General features: G+C 38.8%; 1 protein-coding gene across 1 annotated transcript in view; it reads right to left on the reverse strand.

Annotated features, from left to right (window-relative positions):
- MRC1 (mannose receptor C-type 1) overlaps positions 1–23,831 on the reverse strand; it is a 104,445-nt gene that overhangs the window by 30,661 nt on the left and 49,953 nt on the right. Inside the window, exons 10-18 of the mRNA XM_032243955.1 lie at positions 20,537–20,652; positions 18,395–18,543; positions 14,199–14,398; positions 10,760–10,887; positions 10,198–10,285; positions 8,599–8,743; positions 6,969–7,010; positions 5,557–5,720; positions 1,250–1,317 (exon numbers count right to left, since the gene is read on the reverse strand). Coding sequence (XP_032099846.1) covers positions 1,250–1,317; positions 5,557–5,720; positions 6,969–7,010; positions 8,599–8,743; positions 10,198–10,285; positions 10,760–10,887; positions 14,199–14,398; positions 18,395–18,543; positions 20,537–20,652 — 1,100 coding nt within the window. The remainder of the gene's footprint in view (positions 1–1,249; positions 1,318–5,556; positions 5,721–6,968; positions 7,011–8,598; positions 8,744–10,197; positions 10,286–10,759; positions 10,888–14,198; positions 14,399–18,394; positions 18,544–20,536; positions 20,653–23,831) is intronic.

Below are 23,831 nucleotides of genomic sequence, written 5' to 3' on the forward strand. Positions count from 1 at the left end.
GAGGAAGAAGAGGGGGAGGGGGAGGAAGAAGAGGGGGAGGGGGAGGAGGGAGAGGGGGAGGGGGAGAGGGAGAGGAAGAAGAAAGAAGAAGAAGAGGAAGAAGAAGAAGAGGAATAAGAAGAAAGAAGAGGAGGAGGAAGAAGAAGGAGAAGGAGGAGGAGGAGAAGGAGAAGAAAGAAAGAAAGAAGAAGAGAAGGAGAAGAAGAGGAAGAAAGAAAGAAGAAGAGGAGGAAGAGGAAAAGAAGAAGGAGGAGGAGGAGGATGATCTTGAATTTAGGTATCTGTTGCTCAAAGATGGCAACAGTAGTCCCCTGGACACACGAGGCTAAAAAATCTGTACATGAGCCAGGAAGACATAGCTCATCTTCAAACTCTAGAGAATATGTGTATTAATATATAAGGAAAAAAAAAACCTAAAATTCATTAATTTCCTCATGTCCCTACAGCTTTTTCTGGCTCCTATATCTAATAGAAAATGGTACAATCATTCTTTTAAAGGAAAAGTATTGTCCAGGCACAGTGGTGTAATCCTAGCACTTTGGGAGGCCAAGGCGGGCAGATCATGAGGTCAGGAGATTGAGACCATCCTAGCCAACACAGCGAAACCCTGTCACTACTAAAATACAAAAAATTAGCTGGATGTGGTGGTGCATGCCTGTAGTTCCAGCTACTTGGGAGGCTAAGGCAGGAGAAGCACTTGAACTCGGGAGGCAGAGGTTGCGGTGAGCCAAGATCATGCCACTGCACTCCAGCCTGGTGACAGAGCAAGACTTCATCTCAAAAATAAATAAATAAAAAGGAAAAATATTTCATGCAATTGAAAGTGTGCTTCAAAATAGTGCTGCTAAACAGGAACAGGGAATAGGAAAGGATACTATGGTTCCCGGCAGCAAGGTTAGCAAGGTTATCAACCCAGATGAGACTGTAAATTTTTTACTGAATTCAGTATTTGTATATGTCTAAAACAACAACGCTTTAGTAGATGATTTACTGACAGATGATGATATCTGAAAACAAAGAAAAATGTAGTTTTGCAAAACTGAATCCAATTTTGAGTTGTTTGGAATTTACAGTGCTGAAAATATTTAATAGAATTACTTTAAATTCTTTTTTTTAAGTTTTTTTTTCAATTGAGAATGCTGTAGGAGTTTTAAAAATGCATTGCCCAAAGCAAAAGTCTCAAAATAACTCACAGGTATTTGTCAGAATGCCACCCCAAGCAAAACTGCTTTGAGCTTGATTTACTCACGCAAACGTTTTATCCAAGCTGATCAATAAACCAATGAAATATGCAGACTGTGCATCATTTCTGTTTACCTGAAACATGGAAGTTTACATATAGTTTAACTTAGAATCATACTATCGGCAAGTTCTTAAACAAAACAACAAAACATACATATTAATAAGGCAGCCTAATCGAAACCTATTCTAGAAAGTAATTTATGCAGAAATGTAGTACATTCTACATTATGTTCTACCTAGAAATAAAAAAGGAAAAATATGCACACGTTTTAATAATTTGAATTTGTAAAGCAGGAGTCTTTTCTTTGATGCATAATCTTATTATCCTGACTGGCTACTTTGCTTTAAAGAATGTCTTCATCTATGGGCATCGATGTTAGATTGGACAGGGAAAATGTGGCACATATACACCATGGAATATTATGCAGCCATCAAAAACGATGAGTTTGTGTCCTTTGTAGGGACATGGATGAATCTGGAAACCATCATTCTCAGCAAACTGACAGAAGAGCAGAAGATCAAACATCGCATGTTCTCACTCATAGGCGGGTGTTGAACAATGAGAACACATGGACACAGGGAGGGGAGCACTACACACTGGGGTCAGTTGGGGGGAAATAGGGGAGGGATGGTGCGGGGTGGGGAGCTGGGAAGAGATAGCAAGAGGAGAGATGCCAGATGTAGATGATGGGGAGGAAGGCAGCAAATCACACTGCCACGTGTGTACCTATGCAACAATCTTGCATGTTCTTCACATGTACCCCAAAACCTAAAATGCAATAAAATAAATAAATTGGGAAAAAAAAAAGAAAAATGAATGTCTTCAATGATGTAACTATCATAGGCATTTAATATTATAGAGAATGATTTAAGGTATTTGCCTTACAAATTCGAGTTATTAAATTGTATACAAATTTTTCTTAAATAAAAAAGAATAATCATATATATGATTTATTTTACATAATTATAAATATATGATATTATAATAATGATAAATATATATCATTATAAATATATGATATATGTAAAATAAATCTATATGTCAAATATATATATTAAAAATAATAACGCTGTGGGACATAGTGGTGCACACCTATAGTCCCAGCTACTCAGAAGGCTGAGGTGAAAAGATTGATATGTATAATATAATACACATTATACATATATTACATATATTTTATATACATTTATATATTTATTTTACATGCATCATATATTTATTTTATATATATTATTCAAATATTTATTTTATATATATTTTTATGTATAGATTATATATCTATTATAATTTATATCTGTGTATGAGCCAGAAGGATATATCTGTTCTTCAACCTTGGGAGAATATGTGTATTCATGAACAAGGAAAGGAACCCCAAAATGTATTAATTTCATTATAATGTACTATTTCGCTATATAGATATAGATATATTTGATTTTGATATGTATAGGTGCAATATTAGAAAACGTCTTGAGAATTTCAAAGCAAGTTATATCCGCAAGATGATGTTAAGTCAGAGCACACTCTAGTACCTTTATAAATCAAATAAATTTTTAGTCTTCCTGTATTGTTCAACTTATTTTTTCCTGACCTCTCTGTTAACCTCCTCTCTGGCAGTGTGGCCATGAAGAATTTTAATTAGAAAGATACTGAGCAAAGCACTCTGAGAAAAAATAAAGCATACCTTCAGTGATAGGTATATCAATGGTATCACAATTATGTCACAACCAAGAAAGATGACTATAATAAACAATCAAACTGTGTTATATGTTGGCCAACAATTTGGGCCAAGTAAGCCAGATTTTTAAATTAAAAATTAAGCTGTATGATACACCAAGGGTCCAGGACTGACATATAACAACTAGTTAAGAATTATAATCTTTGCAAATCAGGTTAGTGAATTCAAAGCCATCAAGTATGGATCCTCACAAAATTCAAGCTAAAAAATGGTTCTGGGGCTGGGCACAGTGCCTGAAACCTGTAACCTCAGTGATTTGGGAGGCCAAGGCAGGTGGATCACTTGAGGTCAGGAGTTGTAGGTGAACCTGGCCAACATGGTGAAACCCCGTCTCTACAAAAAACAAAATATTAGCTGGGCATGGTGGCAGGCACCTGTAATCCCAGCTACTTGGAAGGCTGAGGCAGAAGAATTGCTTAAACCTGGGAGGTGGAGGTTGCAGTGAGCAGCAATCCCACCACTGCACTCCAGCCTGGGTGACAGAGTGAGACTCATCTCATTCATATTAAATGATGTTGCCAATTCAATATCACACTGAATGGGCAAAAACTGGAAGCATTCCCTTTGAAAACTGGCACAAGATAAGGATGCACTGTCTCACCACTCCTATTCAACATAGTATTGGAAGTTCTAGCCAGAACAATCAGGCAAGAAAAAGAAATAAAGAGTATTCAGTTAGGAAAAGAGGAAGTCAAATTGTCCCTATTTGCAGATGACATTATTGTATATTTAGAAGACAATCATATCATCTCAGCCCAAAATCTCCTTAAGCTGATAAACAACTTCAGCACAGTCTCAGGATACAAAATCAACGTGCAAAAATCACAAGCATTCTTATACACCAATAACAGACAAACAGAAAGCCAAATCATGAGCGAATTCCCATTCACAATTGCTACAAAGAGAATAAAATACCTAGGAATACTATTAACAAGGGGCGTGAAGGACCTCTTCAAGGAGAACCACAAACCACTGCTCAAGGAAATAAGAGAGGACACAAACAGATGGAAAAGCATGGTTAGGAAGAATCAATATTGTGAAAATGGCCATACTGCCCAAAGTAATTTATAGGTTCAATGCTATATAATAATAATAATAATAATAATAATAAAAGAATATACATGAAGAAGGCTGGGTGCAGTGGCTCATGCCTGTAATCCCAGCACTTTGGGAGGCCAAGGTGGGTGGATCACCTGAGGTCAGAACTTCGAGACCAGCTGTGCAAACATGGTGAAACTCCATCTCTACTAAATATACTGAAGTTAGCCAGGCGTGGTGGCATGCACCTGTAGTCCCAGATACTTTGGAGGCTGAGGCAGGAGAATTGCTTGAGGCTGGGAGGCAACGGTTGCAGTGAGCCAAGATCACACCACTGTATTCCAGCTTGGGCAGCAGAGCAAGACTCCTTCTCAAAAAAACCAAAAAATCAAAAAAGGATATTCTTGAAGTCTTAATCCAACTACCAATAGGTAATGTCCCAGAAGACTGTAACCTTATAGGGACTTGTGCACTAGGGAATAAATTGTTTGTTGAAACTGAAGGGAAAAAAAAGTAACTAATTTTTGGTACCACCTCAAAAAAAAAAAGATTTGAGTTCTGCAGTTCTGCACTAAATATTTAAACAATAGAGAGTAACTTCTGTACCAGTCTCCCCCTCCTCCTGCATTCCCATCTTTATCTTGACCTCTGGAGGTGCAAATTCAGCACACAAGTAGAAATTGTACTATGGGGTAGCAATGATAGACACTATGTCTATCATATGTCACTGTTCTGGCCTTAAATCAATGATGTTCTATGAAAAAATGCTCAACATCACTAATTATCAGAGAAACATAAATCAAAATCACAATGTGACACCGTCTTACTCCTGCAAGAATGACCATAACTAAAATATCAAAAATAATAGATGTTGGCATGGATGTGGTAAAAAGGGAACACTTTCACACTGCTGGTGGGAATGGAAACTAATATAAACACTATGCAGAACAATATGAAGATTCCTCAAAGAACTAAAAGTAGAAATACCATTTGATCCAGCAATCCCACTACTGAGTATCTACCCAGAGGCAAAGAAGTCATTACATGAAAAAGACATTTGCACACACACATTTATAATATTGTACAATTTGCAATTGCAAAAATATGAAGCCAGTCTAAATGCCCATCAGCCAATAAGGAGATAAAGAAAATGTGGTATATACATACCATGGAATACTACTCAGCCATAAAAAGGAATGAAATAATGACATTCACAGCAACCTGAATGGAGTCAGAGACCATTATTCTACGTGAAGTAACTCAGGAATGGAAAACCAAACATCATATGTTCTCACTCATAACTGGAAGCTAAGCTATGAGGATGCAAAAGCATAAGAACGATAGAGTGGACTTCGGAGACTCAGGGACAGGTAAGAGGGGAGAGAGATAAAAGACTATACATTCAGTACAGTGTACGCTGCTCGGGTGACGGGGGTACCAAAATCTCAAAAATCACCACTAAAGAATTTTTCCATATAACAAAACACAGCCTGTTCCCCAAAAACGATTAGAATTTTTAAAAGATTACTGATGTTCTTACATATTTCCATAGAAACTTCTTTTCACTTTCACTCTGAATAGAAACAAGATCACCAAAATTCCTCTTGCAAAATGCTCGTGCATTGTCCATGGTTTCCTTCTCTTTGCTGAAATAATACTGGTGGTCTTTGTAAATAACCCACCCATCTTCAGTGACTGGTGGATCTGAAAAGTTAATGACAAAAAACAAAGAGTTTTATGTAGACAAGTTCAAGCATCTGGTGTGGATAGCACACAAAAGTGTAAGGGATAGAGATGCTACATCAAGAGGTATCTGCAACTCTGACAGACCGGAATAGCAGAATGTCTACATCCAATACAGACATTTGAACCCTCAGGTCAGGTATCCACTTTCTATCAATTCAGTAAAAATGACCCATTTTGTATTCCTAGCTAAGTTCCATATGTCATTATTGGGTAAAAGAACTCCTGGTGTCACTTTCATCAATACGATAGCATAGCTTGGAGGATTTATATACAATGCACCTAAAATGTTCTAGATCAAAGGAGTGGGAACTGTGAGAAAGCGGCTCTCACCCCAGTATAAGAATAAGAAAAAAACTTCCAATAGATGAACTTTGGTGATTCAGCGTAGAAGCAAGGAATTCACGTATCAAGTGGGCGCCTGAGGTTTTTACAACCCATAGGATTCCATAATTCTGTGCTACAGTAGGCTGAATAAAAGCCCCCCAAAGATATCTAGTTCCTAATCCCTGGAACCTATGAATGTTAGCTTATGTGGAAAATGCAACTGCATAGGCAAGATTAAGTTAGGATCTTGAGATGGGAGAGTTCTATTGGATTGATTAGGTGGGCCTAAATGTAATAACAAGTACCCGTATGGAGAGGGGTGGAGGGAGATTTGACTACAAGAGAAGGAGGCAATGTGATCACTGGAAGAAGATGCTACATTGCTGGTTTTGGAAGAAGGGGCCATGGGCTGATGGTTCATATAGTGCAGCTCTAGATGCTGGTAAAGGCAAGAAAAGTGATTCTCCTTTACAGCCACTACAGGGAGCGTGGTCCTGCCAACATCTGGATTTTGGCACGGTGAAACTGATTTCAGATTTCTAACTTCCAGAACTGTAAGAGAATAACTGTGTGTTATTTTAAGTCACCAAGTTCCTGGTAATTGGTTACAGCAACCATTGGACACTAATATATGTGCTAAAGAAGGAAGAACTCAGGACCTTGGAAGTGATTCATGAAGCCTTGAGAAACTGTATTAACATGCCTTATGTTTGTGCATACGAGCTTCTCTCTGGAGAGGAAGACCCAAACTTCCATGACATTCTCACTCAAAGGTATTAAGGACTTCTGCTGTACCTTCCTAGAGCAAGTAACTTTTTCGCTGAGTAAGGAGGGAGACAGGGAAAGGGTTACAGTATAGAGATCAGAAAATAAAACACCTACTGTCTTGAGGAGCTGGCGTTGGCTCAGGTTTTGGTGTTTGTCCTGTAAAACAAGAGAAAAGTAGAAATACCGTGTGCTTAAACTTCTGCTCATTACATTTCCTTCTATTTTCTCTATTTTCACTATTTTCATTAGTCAATATTGTTAAAAACTTGGTTGTTCTCTTTTTATTCCCTTCTCTTTCTTTCTCCAATTTGTACATCATGCCATGGAGAGGAGAATGAAGGAAAAGAGAATCAGAAATCAAGAATTAAACAAACTAGGTACAATAATAGCCACCAGATACTAAAACACAGTTTTTAGGCACAAGTAGCATCATATAAAGGAAAAAAAGGAACATAAGTTTTGGAATCAGAAGGCCTGGCTTTAAATCCCAAGCCTGGGCTTAAATCATTTAGCCTAAATTCTGTTGACTGAACAAAATAGATTGTGAAAATATGTGAGCTATTGGTATGTAATAGGTGCTTAAGAGATGTTAGTTTTCCAGTCAGACATCTTATAATTAGCTGTGAAATTATTTATGATTTCATGATTTGAAATGATTAAATGTGAACTATTCATTTATAAAATAGGAAACATATTTTCTTTAAGCAAATCTACTTTTCTTAAATGTATGGTTTACTAAAAGTTAAATGAAATGTTTTGCTTTCCAGGTAGTTAATGATATATCTGGATTGTGTTAGAAGCTTCTAAAGGGACTCAGGTTACTTAGCTTTTGGGTTAATGAATTTAACCTCTGTAAGAGTACAGCTACAATAATGCAAAAAGGATACTAGCCATTGGTAGCTGAGAGACCTTTAAAGGACAACTGGCCACCATTGACTTCTATTCCGGAATCTTTGAAAGCAATGATCTAAGCAGGAGGATGGAAAAGAAACAGAGCAGTAAGGCATCTCCAGCTGTGGAGTTGCAATGGTTGCCAAGATTCTCCATCAGCAGAGGGCAATGAGGTCCCATTTATCCATTTACAACAGAGGTGTTGATGTATATTTTGGTTAGAGGGTATGGTTGTTTATTTGCTCATTGGTTTGTTGTTTTCTCTTAACATTAGAACTCGGATCTTCTGGCCTGACTTGGATACTAAGAACTTTCTGAGTCCCAGATAATGACTTCCAGCATGCATATTGTTTGACCGTCAATAACATGGTGGGGCTAAGAGCATCAGAGGTCACTCCAGGGTGATTGTTCACTGTGTTGAACATTTACCCGAGAAATCAATACTTAGAATATTCAGACTTGGAGAAACGTTCACCTATTTGATGATTAACATAGGTCAGAAGGTGAAAATTCCAAAACGGAAATTGCATTTGCATTATTCTGTTTACAGCATAGGACACCCACAGACTTCCGCTGCCATTGAACCTGGGCCAGGATCAGAGCTGCTCGTGGGAACTATTCTGGAGAACGTGACTCTTGCCCAGAATTCCCGGGTGGCCTTTTGATCTTCTCTGTTCCTTTGGCACATTTATCTGTGCTTATCGACTTCATCCTTATCCTGTGCATCCTTATCCTTGACAGTTCCCTGATTATGTTATTTTGTTTGTTTGCTTCTGCTAATAAAGGAAAGATACTGGGGTGTTAGGAGGTTAGTCTACCAAGCTGAGATAAAGGAGGAAATAGGTGATCGTACCTTTGTGTATCTGGCAAATCCAGTTGTTAAGGTGTTCACAATTAATATCATTCCAAGTCATACCAGGTTCACCTTTCAGCTCACCACAGAATTCAACATTTTGATAATTATTAGGTTCTCCAAAAGCCCAGTTTTCATATGAAACCTATATTAGAAAAATCAAACTACCACAATTAACCATTTATGTACAATTAACCATTTATGTCAGGCCAATGCCAATCGTTCATCTAAACAGAAAAGGAAAGATATGTTCAATAGCTTAGTTTTTGTTTGTTTTTTTTTTCTTTTTTGGAGATAGAATTTCACTCTTGTCACCCAGGCTGGAATACAGTGGTGTGATCTTGGCTCACTGCAACCTCTGCCTCCTTTGTTCAAGCGATTCTCCTGCCTCAGCCTAGCGAGTAGCTGGGATTATAGGTGCCTACCACCATGCCCAGCTAATTTTCATATTTTTGGCAGAGACGAAGTTTCACCATGTTGGCCAGGCTGGTCTTGAACTCCTGACCTCAGGTCATCTACCCACCTTGGCCTCCCAAAGTGCCGGGATTACAGGTGTGAGCCACTATGCCCGGCCAATAGTTTTGCTTTGAAAACACAGTTTACAAACATGGGTAGAAAAGAAACAGCTTTCATTACATGGAAACTTGAGATGTTGAACAGAGTACCCTAATGATTATTATAAAATTTTCTTTACTCTTATTAAATAGAATGGATCCAAGGCCCATGAAGGGGGAGTTTACATATAGAAAAAGCTTGGCAACAAAGTTCCACTTCTCCATGTTGGGAGTTCCTAAATTTACAACCCATTGGAAAGAATAATATTTCAGTGTATTGTTGGAAGTTTCCTCTTTATTAAATGTGTAAGATAAAGAAATATAATTAATTCTTCTTGCAAAAGAAAAAGACCCATAAAACAGTGCTAACAGAGCTACTAAACTTCACCAAAATGAACAGTAGAAACAGAGGCCCTGCGTTTAGGTCCTTCATGGAGTTTTCAGTGTGGAATCATAACCCACAGGGTTTTGGTCTAAGCACAGTGATGTTTTCCTGAGATGTAAATATAAAACCCAAATGTCAGTGAAGTCACCAAATAAAGCCTTGAAAAGTTGCTGGTGGAAGAAGAACTGAAATTAAGAGGTAGAGCTGAAATTACCCAAAGTCACTTCTTGTGATGACTAGGGCTTCTAGATATTGCTAGCATGTGCCAGAATCTCTCGCATCTTCATTCCTGGCAATGGGGAAGACTGATGAAGCCTAATCATTGTTAATGAGAATATAAAAAATGTTTCCATTTCTATTGATCTATAAGAGGCTATAAAGCACTCAAGTTTTAGGAAGTTTACCTGCATATCAATTTTGCATGGCCAAATACACATATTATTTTTTATAAACTAGTGGAATGAGTTTTCATTTTCTTTCTTTTCTTTCATCTGGTCAACCACCGCTATTCTTTGAATGAACAGAACTGAACTGGAGTGGGGCAGGATAGTGGCTATCACAACGGCCTGTCTTACTAAAAGTTTGGATTAAATCAAAAGATAACGTGAAAATAAATACATGATAAAGTAAGAAAGTAATACAGTAAGTCGAATTACTCACAGGAGAACCATCAGTCCAAGTAAAGCCTTCTGAAGGGCTTCCGTATGTCAATCCCAACCAAAACAGTTCATGGTAGCTTCCACTAGCTCTATGAAATCCAAAACATAAAGAAAGCATACATCGTTACATGAAACAAGTTCAGTAAATTATGAGGACTAACCACATTTCAAAGTTACCTCCAAAACCTAAATCAGTAGTACCCAAGTAAAGAGATTTAACAGCTAAAGGGAAGATTTATGCAATAGATGTAAGTTTTGGCATATCCCACAAATAACTTAAAAACAGGCCACTGCTTGAGAGTAAATAGTTGGATAGCATTGAAAGACAAATATGTATTGAGCATCTTGTACTTTTGTAAAGCAAGTCATCACAGAATTTACACTTATAAAATTAAAGGATTTGAAAGTGAAACCAGATCAAACAGGGCTCACAGATTTCGGAGATGATACAGGTGCTCAAATTAGCATCCCGAGCCAACAATTTCAGAAACAGATAAGTTTTCTCAACTTCATAAGCACCAACTAGATAACAAAAAGGAGTAGTCCATAAAAATGACACTTACGTTATTAACCGCCATATTGTTTGCTGTTCTTCTTTGTTACTGATGCTAGCTAGGTCTCCACCCAGAGCTCGACAAAAATCTCGAGATTCAAACCACGTTTTCTTCTCATGTTTTCCTTTTGCAAATAGCTGAAAAATAGATGACATGGTTACAAAAATTATTTTATACTTTGTAGTTTATTAAATTAAGAGAAACAATTATTTACTTTAGATGAGAGTTCATTTACAGAAAAGCAAGACATTTCAATGACCCAAAACAATGTAATTCTTTTGCTTTAAAATCAATTTATGAGTGAATATTTGGGTGACAAAACTTGGGGGATTATTTTGCTGAGAAAATCTTAGAAAATAAAATTATTTTATAGCACAAGAGACATTAGATGAAAATCTTAGGAGCTTTAGGCATATGGGTTAGGTACATGGCTCTTTCTGGAAAACAAGATTAATTTGGTTAAGTGTAAAAAGTGGCATTGAGATGGGAAAAAATGAAAGAAGCTTTTGATACAGAGAAAGTAAACATGAATACGAAGAATTTTAAGTAAAGTAACTTTCCTAAAATTGTGCATAGCATGTTATTGTGTTTAGCTTAAACAATAAATAACCTAGCAATGTTTCAACATTTTGTTGGTAATGTCCTTCAGTACTGCCTTATATTTTTCATATGGTTGTACATTTTAACAACTATTAAAGCACATGCAACCACAGACACCCATCTGGCAGGGAGTTATGAGCTAAATTAAATTTAAAAGATTATATAAATTAGGAATTGTGCCATATTATTCAGAGGACTGTAGAGAGAACGGTGATATGCAGTCAACCAGTGACTGTCTGGGACACACCCAACAGTATGCAAATAGCAAAGGAGGTATTTGTGGCCACTGTCTTTTCTAATTCCCATGCATTGCTCCTCCTGAGTCATGGCCCCCTTATCACAGGCTTGTGGAAGAAGAATTTGCTTCCAACATCCATGGTTGCCCAAGTTGTCATTACGTAGCCGAAGATAACCTTCACCTTGACCCTAACTTGACTCAAGCTCTCTGGACAAAGGTGTTTAAGTAAGTATCCACACATCAGTATATTCCAAGACACCTATGATACCTCAATTTGCTAGACTATAAGATTTCACTGTCTTAAATAAATTTACTATCAACTGAATTTCATTAATAATTCTCACACCTTAATATTTATAATGGTGGTCTATATATTTCCAAACAAACCTTAGCCCAAGTACCTCTAAAACCACCTAATTTCTAGTCAAGCACATAATGATTTGTTGAACATCGACCTGGAAATTCTCTCTGCAGAAGCCCCTATTCACTTCTCAGCTCTGGATAAAATGACTGATTCTCTCGAAAAACTGCAAAAAGTCTCCACAGCCTAACATCCTCAGGTGAAGGCTAGGAATAGGTGAATCTGGCCTTCATGTAGTAATTCAAAAGTTTCCAGAGGTAACAATAAAACACCTGATTTTCTTTGTGTTAGTCCTTAAATAATCCATTTACAAATCTCCTCTGTCTTAACCCAATACATCATCTTCTATGTAAATTATTTTACTAAGTCTGATGGCCAATCTGGATTGAAGACTTCATGGATTCCTATTTCTATTAGTGGGAGTGACCAGCTCAACTAACCACACTCCTCTTGTGTTAGAAAAGACTCCACAGCCTCATCCTGTTGCAAATTCTTCATGAGCCTTGCCAAACTGTCTTAAAGGGCATGCCATGACCATACACCATTCAAAGGGATTGGATGAAAGAAGCCCAGAGAGCAGGACTATTGGAGAACGGTATCATTAAGCAGTAGGCAGGTGATATAGTTTGACTCTGTGTCCCCACCCAAATCTCGTCTCAAATTGTAATCTCCACATGTCAAGGAAGGGGCCTGTAACCCCCACATTGAGGGTGGGAAGTGATTGGATTATGAAGGCAGCTTCCCTCACGCTGTCCTTGTGAATGAGTTCTCACAAGATCTGATGGTTTCATAAGTGGTAGCTTCTCCAAGGCTCTCAAATGCTCTTGTGTCCCCTGCCCTTGTAAAGAAGGTGCCTGCTTCACCCTCTGCCCTAATTGTAAGTTTCCTGAGGCTTCCCCAACCATGCGGAACTATGAGTCAATTAACTCTTTCTTTTTTAAGTTAGCCCAGTCTTGGGTAGTATCTTTATAGCAGTATGAGAATGGACTAATACAGTAGGTACATTTCTGTATTTGGCTAAGTCTAACCTTCTCTAAAAAGGGTATGACTTATAAAAGAGAGAGAGAAAAAGACCCCAATCCTTAATTCACTGGGATTTGTGTTTGTTAGTTTCTGGGTTTCTTCCTTATTTGGTTTGTTTGGTTGTTTGCTTTGGTGAATTGATTGCATAAGGAAAAAATGAATGGCCCAACCTATGAATGTATTAAATAGTGGTAGAATATTGAATTGTCATTTAATGGGCACTGAAAAGCCATGTGCCCCAACCTATCATTTCCTTTCCTCAATCTATCATTAAAATCATCAGAGTTTAAATCAGAAAAAGGGAGTATTCTCTTTGGAATACCTATGTGGCATTATTGTAGGTTACTTTATCAATTTTGTTAGCTAAAACTTGGGTTCTAAGAGCATGGCAAAAAAAAAAATGATTTGCAATAGGATAGCATGACAGGAAACAGAAATTGCTATCAAGACAAAAAGAGGCTGGGTGCAGTGACTCATGTCTATAATCCCAGAGCTTTGGGAGGTTTGTGTGGGAGGATCAGCTGATGTCAGGAGCTTAAGACTAGCCTGGGCAACATAGTAAGACCCCATCTTTAGACTAGCCTGGGCAACATAGTAAGACCCCATCTTTACATAAAATAAGATTTTAAAAATTAGCTGGGCATGGTGGTGCATACTTGTAGCTACTTGGGAGGCTTAGGTGGGAGGATCACTTGAGCCCAGAACTTTGAGGCTGTAGTGAGCTATGACTGTGGCACTTTACCCAGCCTAGATGACAGAGCGAGACCCCATAGGAGAAAAAGAAGGTGAGAGAGATAGAGAGAGGTAGGGAGGGAGGGAAAGAAAAGAAGAAAGAAAAGGAAAAGAAAGGAGAGGAGAGGGGAGGGGAGGGGAGGGGAGGGGAGGGGAGGGGAGAGAAAGGAGGAAGGGAGAGAGGCAGGAAGGGAGGTCTAGAAAACCTGGGAGAAAGGAGGGAAGCAGAGAGGTAATAGTGGCAGAGCAGTGAGAAAAAAATCTTCTGTGAGTTTTGTTTGTGTTGCTGGCTGTGTTTGTGGGTCTAAATGCATCCACCCAAGAAAGTCTTCCAAAACAACTGATGCCCAGGTCAATCAAATCAGAATTTCTAAATGTCTACAGGTGGAGGCTGGGCAGAGTGTTTTTGTTTGTTTGTTTGTTTATGTCCTTCAGTGATTCTTTAGGTGAAATATACTCCAAATTCTCTTATCAGCTTCATAATTGATACTCACCTTGAAACACAAGCTCGTCCTACTGCTGGTGCCCCAATCCTCCGGACATCTGGGTTCGGGAGTCGTTGTGGGCTCCGGTGGGCGGGTTACTCCTTCTGCCCAATGCTTACACACAAATTTTGCCTTTTCATCACATTTCAAAACATCCCATAAGCCCCCTGCAATCCCGGTTCTCATGGCAACACACCCCGGCTTTCGCCCTATAATAAATACATAAAGGAGAATACACTCAACAGGTACCTGCTGAAGTCCTGCTGTGCTCACAGAAGGCAGTCAGAACTGAGCATCACGGATGTGGTGAAGCCTGCAGGTGATGAGGAGATGCAGCTGGCCATGTCGGGCATTCAGCAACTGGTCTGTGCTATTTTTCAATCAGTTTGGTTTTTATTTGTGTGGTCTATAATTCCAACCCAATTATGCTCTCAAATGCAGGAGGGGTTGTAACATTCTATATTTCTAACATCTAGCAAAGTGCCCCACACACAGGCATTTAATGATAAGGTATTTTTATATTATCAAATTCACCATAATGGCAAAAATAGTAATTTAATGTTTCTCTCTCTCCCTCCCTCCTTTCCTCCTTTTGTTCCTTCCTCCCTCCTTTTCTTCTTCCTCCCCTCCTTCCTTCCTTCTTCCCTTCCTCCCCTTTCTGGTTTTCTCCCTTCTTTCTGTTTTAATTCTTTAAGATTCTTTTTCTTCCACTAAGGTCCTCATAGGTTTCCCAGGAACAAAGTTTCTCACAGACTTCAAAATGAGACACACCTCAACTAGAGATGTAGGTAAGTTACTCAAACATTCCAAACTTGCTTTCTCCTCTTCAAATGCAAATACTAAGACCTGCCTCACAGAGTTATAAGGAATGCCATCTTTAATGAGCAAAAAAGTACATAAAACAAAATGAGGATGCACTGAGCTTAAGAGCTTATAATTCTGTCTTATAGTCAAGGTTATTTCCAAATAGCAATTAACTAAGAGCTTTGAAAGCATCAGGAGTCCTTGCTGCTATGATGAGGTCATTTTTTTCATTATTAACCTTCTAAAGAACATGAAGTGCTTACAAATCATTCATGAAGGCCAGGCATGGTGGCTCACACCTATAATCCCAGTACTTTGGGAGGCTGAAGTGGGCAGATCACAAGGTCAGGAGTTCGAGACCAGCCTGATCAACAAGGCAAAACCCAATCCCTACTAAAAATACAAAAAATATTAGCCAAGTATGGTGGCGTGCACCGGTAATCCCAGCTATTCAGGAGGCTGAGGCAGGAGAATCACCTGAACCCGTGAGGCAGAGGTTGCAGTGGGCCAAGATCACACCACTGCACTTCAACCTGCTGGACAGAATGAGATGAAAGAAAGAAAAGAAAGAAAGGGAGAAAGAAAGAAACAGAGAGAGAGTGAAAGGGAGAGAGAGAGAAGGTAGGAGGGAAGGAAGGAAAGAAAGAAGAGAAAGAGAAAGAAAGAGAGAGAGAGAAAAGAAAGAAAGAAAGAAAGAAAGGAAGAAAGAAAGAAAGAAAGAGAAAGAAAGGAAGGAAGGAAGGAAGGAAGGAAGGAAGGAAGGAAGGAAGGAAGGAAGGAAGAAAGAAAGAAAGAAAGAAAGAAAGAAAGAAAGAAAGAAAGAAAGAAAGAAAGAAAGAAAGAAAGAAAGGAAGGAAGGAAGGAAGGAAGGAAGGAAGGAAGGAAGGAAGGAAGGAAAAGAAAAGAAAAGAAAAAAAAGGAAAGGGAAGGAAAGGAAAGGAGAAAGAAAGAAAGTAAGTTAGTTCTGGGGAGGTACACATTTTTTAGAATATTTTCTCTGAAATCTCTGATTTCCTGACACCTTAAAGGTTTTCTCTGATTCCCGATTGTCTCCTTCTCTTTGCAGCACGGAGTTAAAACCTCGTAACTGTGGGGCAGATGACTGGAGACTGTGGCATCCCCCGAACCATCAGAATCTATTCAGTTGACCTGACGCTCAGACTCAGGCCCCAGGATCCTTGCCCACTCTTCCTGAAGCTGTAAAAACTCAGCCAAAGAGTCCAACCTTAATTTTTTTCTTTTTTTTTTTTGAGACGGAGTCTCGCTCTGTTGCCCAGGCTGAAGTGCAGTGGCGTGATCTCGGCTCACTGCAACCTCCACCTCTGGGATTCAGAAATACTCCTGCCTTGGCCTCCTGAGTAGCTGGGATTACAGGCAACTGCCACCATGCCTGGCTAACTTTTGTATTTTTTGTAGAGATGGGGTTTCACCGTCTTGGCCAGGCTGGTCTTGAACTCCTGGCCTCGTGATCCACCCGCCTTGGCCTCCCAAAGTGCTGGGATTACAGGCGTGAGTCACTGCACCCAGCTGAGGCCAGCCTTCCTTAAGAGGCACCACCATCCTTCCATCAAGGATATATCATGACAATGGTTGCAACTGAGTTGTTCCAGTTCCTTCCATTGTTATTTCCTGAGGACATTCCAGGGCTAACTCCTCAGAATCCTGCTGCTGGATGACACCACAGGCAAGGTTAAGCAGTTTCACTTACAGAGTAAGGCTTATCACTCCTGCCAAGATGTTTTTTCATAGTATGTACTCAGCTGTTAATATACCATCCGGTTATTTTTTAAATCAACTGAAATCTTACCATGTTTCAGAAAGTTCAACAATTCCACAAACAAGAATCACACTATTTAGGTTATTGATCTATTTTCCTTATTGAAAGCTGAGAATGTAAATTATAACACTGAAGATTAGGATGTATTAGTTCAGGTAGTCAATTGATAAACGGGAGCTATTATTTCTTTTTTAGCTTTTCACCCAAGCACAATGAAATGTTTGCTATAAACGATGTTGAAATTCCTCTGTGTATTGTCATATTAAATAATGTTGGGTACTACTGATATGCATGTATAAAAAGTCAAAGAATCTTTCAGAGATGATTTCAGAAATAACTCACAACATCTTACTAGGGAAGGTAAATCAAAATATATAGAGAGGCAGGGTGGGGCGAGTCTAGCAGCACGGATTTGAAGATGACACAGATTAGTTTAAATCGCGCCTGAAAGCTTTCTAGTCCCATAAATTTCCTGAGTCTCAGTTTCTACTTCTTCTTTTCTGCTCTTGTTGCCCAGGCTGGAGTGCAGTGGCACAATCTCAGCTCACTGCAACCTCCGCCTCCCAGGTTCAAGCGATTCTCCTGCCTCGGCTTCCCAAGTAGCTGGGATTAGAGGTATACCACTGTGCTCGGCTAATTTTTGTATTTTTCGTAGAGATGGAGTTTCACCATGTCGGCCAGGCAGGTCTCGAACTCCTGACCTCAGGTGATCTGCCTGCCTCCTCCTCCCAAAGAGCTGGGATTACAGGCGTTAGCCACCATGCCCAGCCTCCCCTTCTTTTAAATGAAGATACGGAAGCTTACCTGGCAGGGTTGCTATGAGGACAAAATAAAAATCCAAGGCACATGAAAGATGAAACACAGTAGCACGTGGAAGATACTGACATAATGAGCTCTGCATGAACAATGTCCTTTGCTCTACCACCCAAACACTCTAATATTTCAACTCCCAGTGGCACTGAAAAGCTTTATGTCCATTTAATATTGTTTTAGGTTTTCAGAAATAAGTCAACCAGGCCAGGTGCTGTGGCTCACGCATGTGAGGCTGAGGCAGGCAGATCACTTGAGGCCAGGAGTTCGAGATAAGCCTGGCCAACATGGTGAAACCCCATCTCTACTAAAAATATAAAAATTAACCAGGCGTGGTGGCACATGCCTGTGGTCCTAGCTACTCGGGAGGCCAAGGCATGAGAATTGCTTGAACCTGGGAGGGTGAGGTTGCAGTGAGCCAAGATGACGCCACTTCACTCCAGCCTGGGTGACCAAGCGAGACTCTGTCTCAAAAGGAAAAGAAATAACTCAACCATGTGAAACATTTGTGACCACTGAGAATTGCATGAATAGGTTTTAAGTCGACCAGTACCAGATAACCTAGCAAGATAACCTAGCAAGATAACCTAGCAAGATAACCTAGCAATTTTTTTCTTCCTTGTTCTTTAGAATACTGTAAACTTATTGGGAAATTAAAAAAAAAAAAAGAAAGAAAGAAAGGGAAAAACAAAAAGAGAATGAAATATAAACTGTTACTAAAAGCATGATTAATTTTCCTAGTCTATTTGGAGAGGTACCCAGAGGAATAACAGACTTAGTCCAATGGATTCATAGGGTGAGGCACTGCCCATACCTGGCATATCTGAATTCCAGTGGGTGAACTGAACTTCCTCCTCAATGGTCCACTGAAAAGTCCCTTTGGTTTGTATATCTGAAAGTCCTATCCAGAAATATTTTTCAGGCCTTAATCCAATGAAACTCGTCAAGAACGCTTGTTCATATCTTTAAAAAGAAGAATTAACATTCAATTAACTTTTTGAAACATTTATGCCAATTTTCAAAATTAGCAACATGAAAAATATCTCAGTTCTATGTCTGAGCTATAATTGAATTGGTAATTCAAATATATTGTGTTACATTTGTATGTCATCTAAATTATACACATTTTCACCAAGGAAACATGAGCTCATGATGGAAAAATACCATATAGCTGAGTATACAAAATCACCCAGAGATAATCAAACTATCTCCCTCTAGCCCTCACCAGCAATGTCAGAGAATTTTGAGAATACAAAGAAGAAAACTACTAAATTTTAAAATACAGCGTTTAAACAAAAAAATCAGTCCACTCTTCAAATAGTTCTACTCAATTCTTAATTAAGCAAGTTCAAGGTTAATAACAAGATCAAGGTTAATACTCAGAGAATACTCTACATGGATTTCCCCCCTCGATTTTATTCTCTCATATTTTAGCTCTAAAATAAAAGAGAAAATTATCAAGAAATATAGAGAAGCAGAGACTCAATCTCCAGAATGAGTGAGAAGCAGAATCATGAATTCCAACACTTTCTCTCCCTTTGGATTCTGGGTCTGTGTATTTGGCATGAATCTGGGAACAATAAAATACAGTTGACAAGGCACCCAAAATGTGTCCAAAATGACATACATAAAACAATGTCAGTGGCAAAATAGGTAAAAATCTGTCTTTTAAGAAAAAGAAAAATGGGTGTCAGAAGTTTCCAGGAACAGAGAGTAGTAGATGACTTTAGAGAGAGCAGGAAGAGAATATAGAGAAACCTAACAGCAACAGAACATTTTATTTGACCATAGTCTCAATAATTTCATTCCCTAAACAAAACAAAACAAAAAATTTCAAAGTTCCAAACTTGACTTAGTTTTCTTAAATGTCTTGAAGCCATATTTAACAAGAGTTAATGAACTCCTGAGTATAAATATTACAGAAGATACATAAAGAAAAATAAATGTAAAATATAGTGAAATCATGTACATAATACTCCAATAAACCAAAAGATCAATTATAGCGCAGACCACAATATGTTCTCACGGTACTTAAAGGTAAACAACTCACCTCCCTCACAAAAGATAAAAAGGACCTACATCCTGAGTTTCAGATGTTAGCATTATATAAGAGTGCTACTACCATATATAAGACATTTAATTATACATGTAAGTTGCATGTAGATAGAAATAAAGCTCTTTTATAAAGACTATGAAATGTTATGACATCTCTCATTTTTACCCAAAGATTTTTTTATATCAACGGTATCCCCTACATTTTATTAGCTCTGCCTCAAAAGTCCAGTAAATACAACTTATTGTACTAAAACTGCATAATTTGTTTACTTCCTTACTGCAAGTGAAATAGATACCTTTCAATTTTTGTAAACTTTCTTCTGTGGCTAATCTAGGGCTTTGCATAGAGTAGGTGAAGAGTAAATAAATAAATTTTAAAAATAGATGGGACCCTAGAGATTTAAAAAAAAAAATACATAAGCTCCTCTATGCCCGTGTGATTTTCCTGATCTATGAGTCTGTTAACCTAACAAAGCAAAGCAAAGAATGGACAAATGGAATGAATGATTTTGTAAACTTCTGCCTTCTTTTTTGGTGGAGAGAGTGGTAAAGGCATAACGTGATCTTGAGCAGGCAACTTTTAGTTACTTTCCTGCTTTAAAAAATTCAGCATGTAATGGATCAGAAAAAAGTTAGCTCTATAAACTACATTGACTAGATTATTATTTGTAAACTGTTCTGAATGTTGCTTTATATTACTAAATGTGGCAAAAACAGTTCCTAATGTTTGCAATAAATAATCCAAATAAGAATATTATTTTTAATGCTTCTACCTTTACAAATCATACCTCAAGCATCACACGTAATTTACTCAGAAATGTAGAGCATGTTGATATGTGGGATTTTCTGAAACTTTTTTCTATTTTACATATTTTTTAATGAAATTAAAATAGTTACATACCTGTCTTCAACAGTTGTTAAGTAAGCTTTCTCATTATTGCAAGTTTGATTTGCTTCTGCAAACGTTGAAAGTGTATGTCCAATCAAATAGCAGTAAAAGTGATGTCTTTTCCAGCCCTATTAATGTCATCAAGCAATGAAAAAATGAGTGGAGTTCACGCATATATATTATAAATTATTATTATTATCATAATTATTATTTGAGACAGAGTTTTGCTCTTGTCGCCCAGGCTAGAGTGCAATGGTGCAATCTTGGCTCACTGCAACCTCCACCTCCCAGTTTCAAGCAATTCTGTCTCAGCCTCCAGAGTAGCTGGGATTACAGGCAGGTGCCACCACACCCAGCTAAATATTTTTGTCTTTTTAGTAGAGATGGCTTTTCACCATGTTGGCCAGGCAGGTCTCAAACTCCTAACCTCAAGTGATCTGCCTGCCTTGGCCTCCCAAAGTGCTGGGATTACAGGCATGAGGCACTGTGCTCAGCCTTAGAAAATATTATTTTAATACTTTTTCTATCATGAAACTATTGGATAAACAATAGGAATATCTAAAGAACACAACTCTGAAGAATCTCAAACGCGATGAAAATTATATACATAAATGAATAAAGGAAATAGTTGTACATCATTCGTCTTATGACAAATTATGCTACGTAATTGGGGGCAGTCATTCTGTCCACTTTAATGTATCCTGCAAAAAAACTATTTGTGAAATGTTCACTGAGGAAACTGAACAGAATGGCTAAGATATCAGTTTTAGAGTAGGTAAGCACAGGAAAGAATTTGGGGAAGAGCAAGACCAGTTGCCTATGGAAGTCAATACTAGAAGATGGGTATAAAGCTACATCACTTGGTCATAGAAGAGCACTTTTCAAAAATGATTCGGCATGATTCCTCCTTCTCCCATACTCCAAATACACAAAAATGGCCAGGCACAGTGGCATGCCTATAATCCCAGCACTCGGCCGGGCTAGGTGGCTCAAGCCTGTAATCCCAGCACTTTGGGAGGCCGAGGCGGGTGGATCACGAGGTCAAGAGATCGAGACCATCCTGGTCAACATGGTGAAACCCCGTCTCTACTAAAAAAAATACAAAAAATTAGCTGAGCATGGTGGCGCGTGCCTGTAATCCCAGCTACTCAGGAGGTTGAGGCAGGAGAATTGCCTGAACCCAGGAGGCGGAGGTTGCGGTGAGCCGAGAACATGCCATTGCACTCCAGCCTGGGTAACAAAAAACAAACTCCCTCCAGCAAAAAAAAAAAAAAAAAATCCCAGCACTTTGGGAGTCCAGCGTGGGAGGATAGCTTGAGGCCAGGAGTTCAAGACCAGCCTGGGCAACAGAGTGGGTCCCTGTCTTTACAGAAAATTTTATAAAATTAGCTAGGCATGATAGCATGTGCCTATAGTCCCAGCTACTCAGGAGGCTGAGGCAGGAGGATTGATTGAGTCAAGGAGGTCGAGGCTACAGTGGGCCATATCACACCACTGCACTCGAGCCTGGGTGACAGAATGAAAACCTCTCAGAAAAAAAAAAAAATACACAGAAATGCTAAATAAAAACATAACAGTAAATGATAAGTCCATACTAGAGTTTGAGAGGTAGAAGAGGGAAATCTCCAGGTGCCCAAATTTAGCAGAATACTAAAAGCTAAATGGAAAATGCATAAACTACATTTTTATAGCCCAAGGACCTATCAGATCCTAGATTAAGGTCCTAGGGGCAGTGGTGTTAGTGTTCACACAGAATGATATTTTGCCTTTGTCCCACTTGAGGCAGGGTGTTGGAACTGAGGTCCTGATATAAAAATGATACCACTAATCCCTGTAAGCCTTTGGTTAAAGGAGAACTAGAACATTCTGCCCACAGAACCAAGAAATGACAGTGTCTTGTCATCTACCTGGGGTTCTGAGTACCAGGAAAAATAATTCCTGAGTTTGAAAACAAATACCAAGTTTGTGCTGCAGATGAGTGACAGTTCCAAGTTTACACTATCCACATTGGATGAGAATCCATAGCAAGAAAATTAGTCATACTTAATCTATAAAAGGGGAATCTCTAAAGCACTCCAAGAAGTAGAATGCAAAACCATACATCAGAAATACGCTGCCCACCAACCAGGTCAAGAGACACTGTGACATTTGGGGAGAAGGATGGTGATGGAAAGGTCACTAATTTATAATCAAAAACTGCAAACCTTCCAGGTACGGTGGCTCACACCTGTAATCCCAGCACTTTGAAAGGCTGAGGTGGGTGGATCATTTGAGGTCAGGAGTTCGAGACCAGCCTGACCAACATGGTGAAATCCCATCTCTACTGAAAATGCAAAAATTAGCTGAGTGTGATGGGGTATGCCTGTAGTCCCAGCTACCTGGGAGGCTGAGGCAGGAGAATTCCCTGAATCCATGTGGTAGAAGTTGCAGTGAGCTGAGATCATGCCACAGCACTCCAGCCTGAGCAACAGAGCAAGACTCTGTCTCAAAACAACAACAAACCATATAAGAAAATATTCCATTTTAAGGAAGAGTCAACAACTGAACATAATAAAACACTCTGAAAGCTCTCAGAGTGTTTTATTAAAACTCTTTATAAAAAAAAAAAAAAAAACATCACGGTTCAGATGATTTCATAATGGAAGAATAAATCCAGTAATAAAAGATCTAAAATGTATGCACAAAAAACAGCAGGATGTGAACCAAAGGATGGAAAGTCTATATAAAAAAAAAAAACGACCATAGCAACAAAGTTAAAAACTCAATGATCAGATTAAATATAGTAACCACGGTTTCATAGAAAATAAGTAAATTGGATGAAAAGATAAAAAGATAGCAAGATAGAAAAGATAGTATAGGGAGAGATGAAAATATGGAAAGAGGTTAAAAACATGTTAATGGAAAGCATAGACAATAGAATGAGAAGGTTGAACAACCACCTATGATAAGTTTCAGAAGTTTCAGAAACAGTGAATAAAACGAATGATGGGTCAGTTTCAAGAACTGAAAGATGGCTGTGAAACCTCAAAATAATCACACTGGGCCCAGCGAGATGGCTCGCACCTACATCCTAGCACTTTGAGAGGCCGGGGTGGGTGGATCACGAGGTCAGGAGTTCGAGGCCAGCCTGGCCAATACAGTGAATACCCATCTCCACTAAAAATACAAACATTAGCTGGGCATGATGGTATCCACCTGTAGTCTCAGCTACTCGGGAGGCTGAGGCAGAAGAATCACTTGAACCCTGGAGGCAGAGGTTGTGGTGAGCCGAGGTTGCACCACCGCACTGCAGCCTGGGCAAAAGAAG

The sequence above is a fragment of the Sapajus apella genome, unplaced genomic scaffold (genome assembly GCF_009761245.1).
Source record: "Sapajus apella isolate SASKATOON/1434 unplaced genomic scaffold, GSC_monkey_1.0 scaffold53, whole genome shotgun sequence".
In the NCBI taxonomy this organism is placed as follows: Eukaryota; Metazoa; Chordata; class Mammalia; order Primates; family Cebidae; genus Sapajus; species Sapajus apella.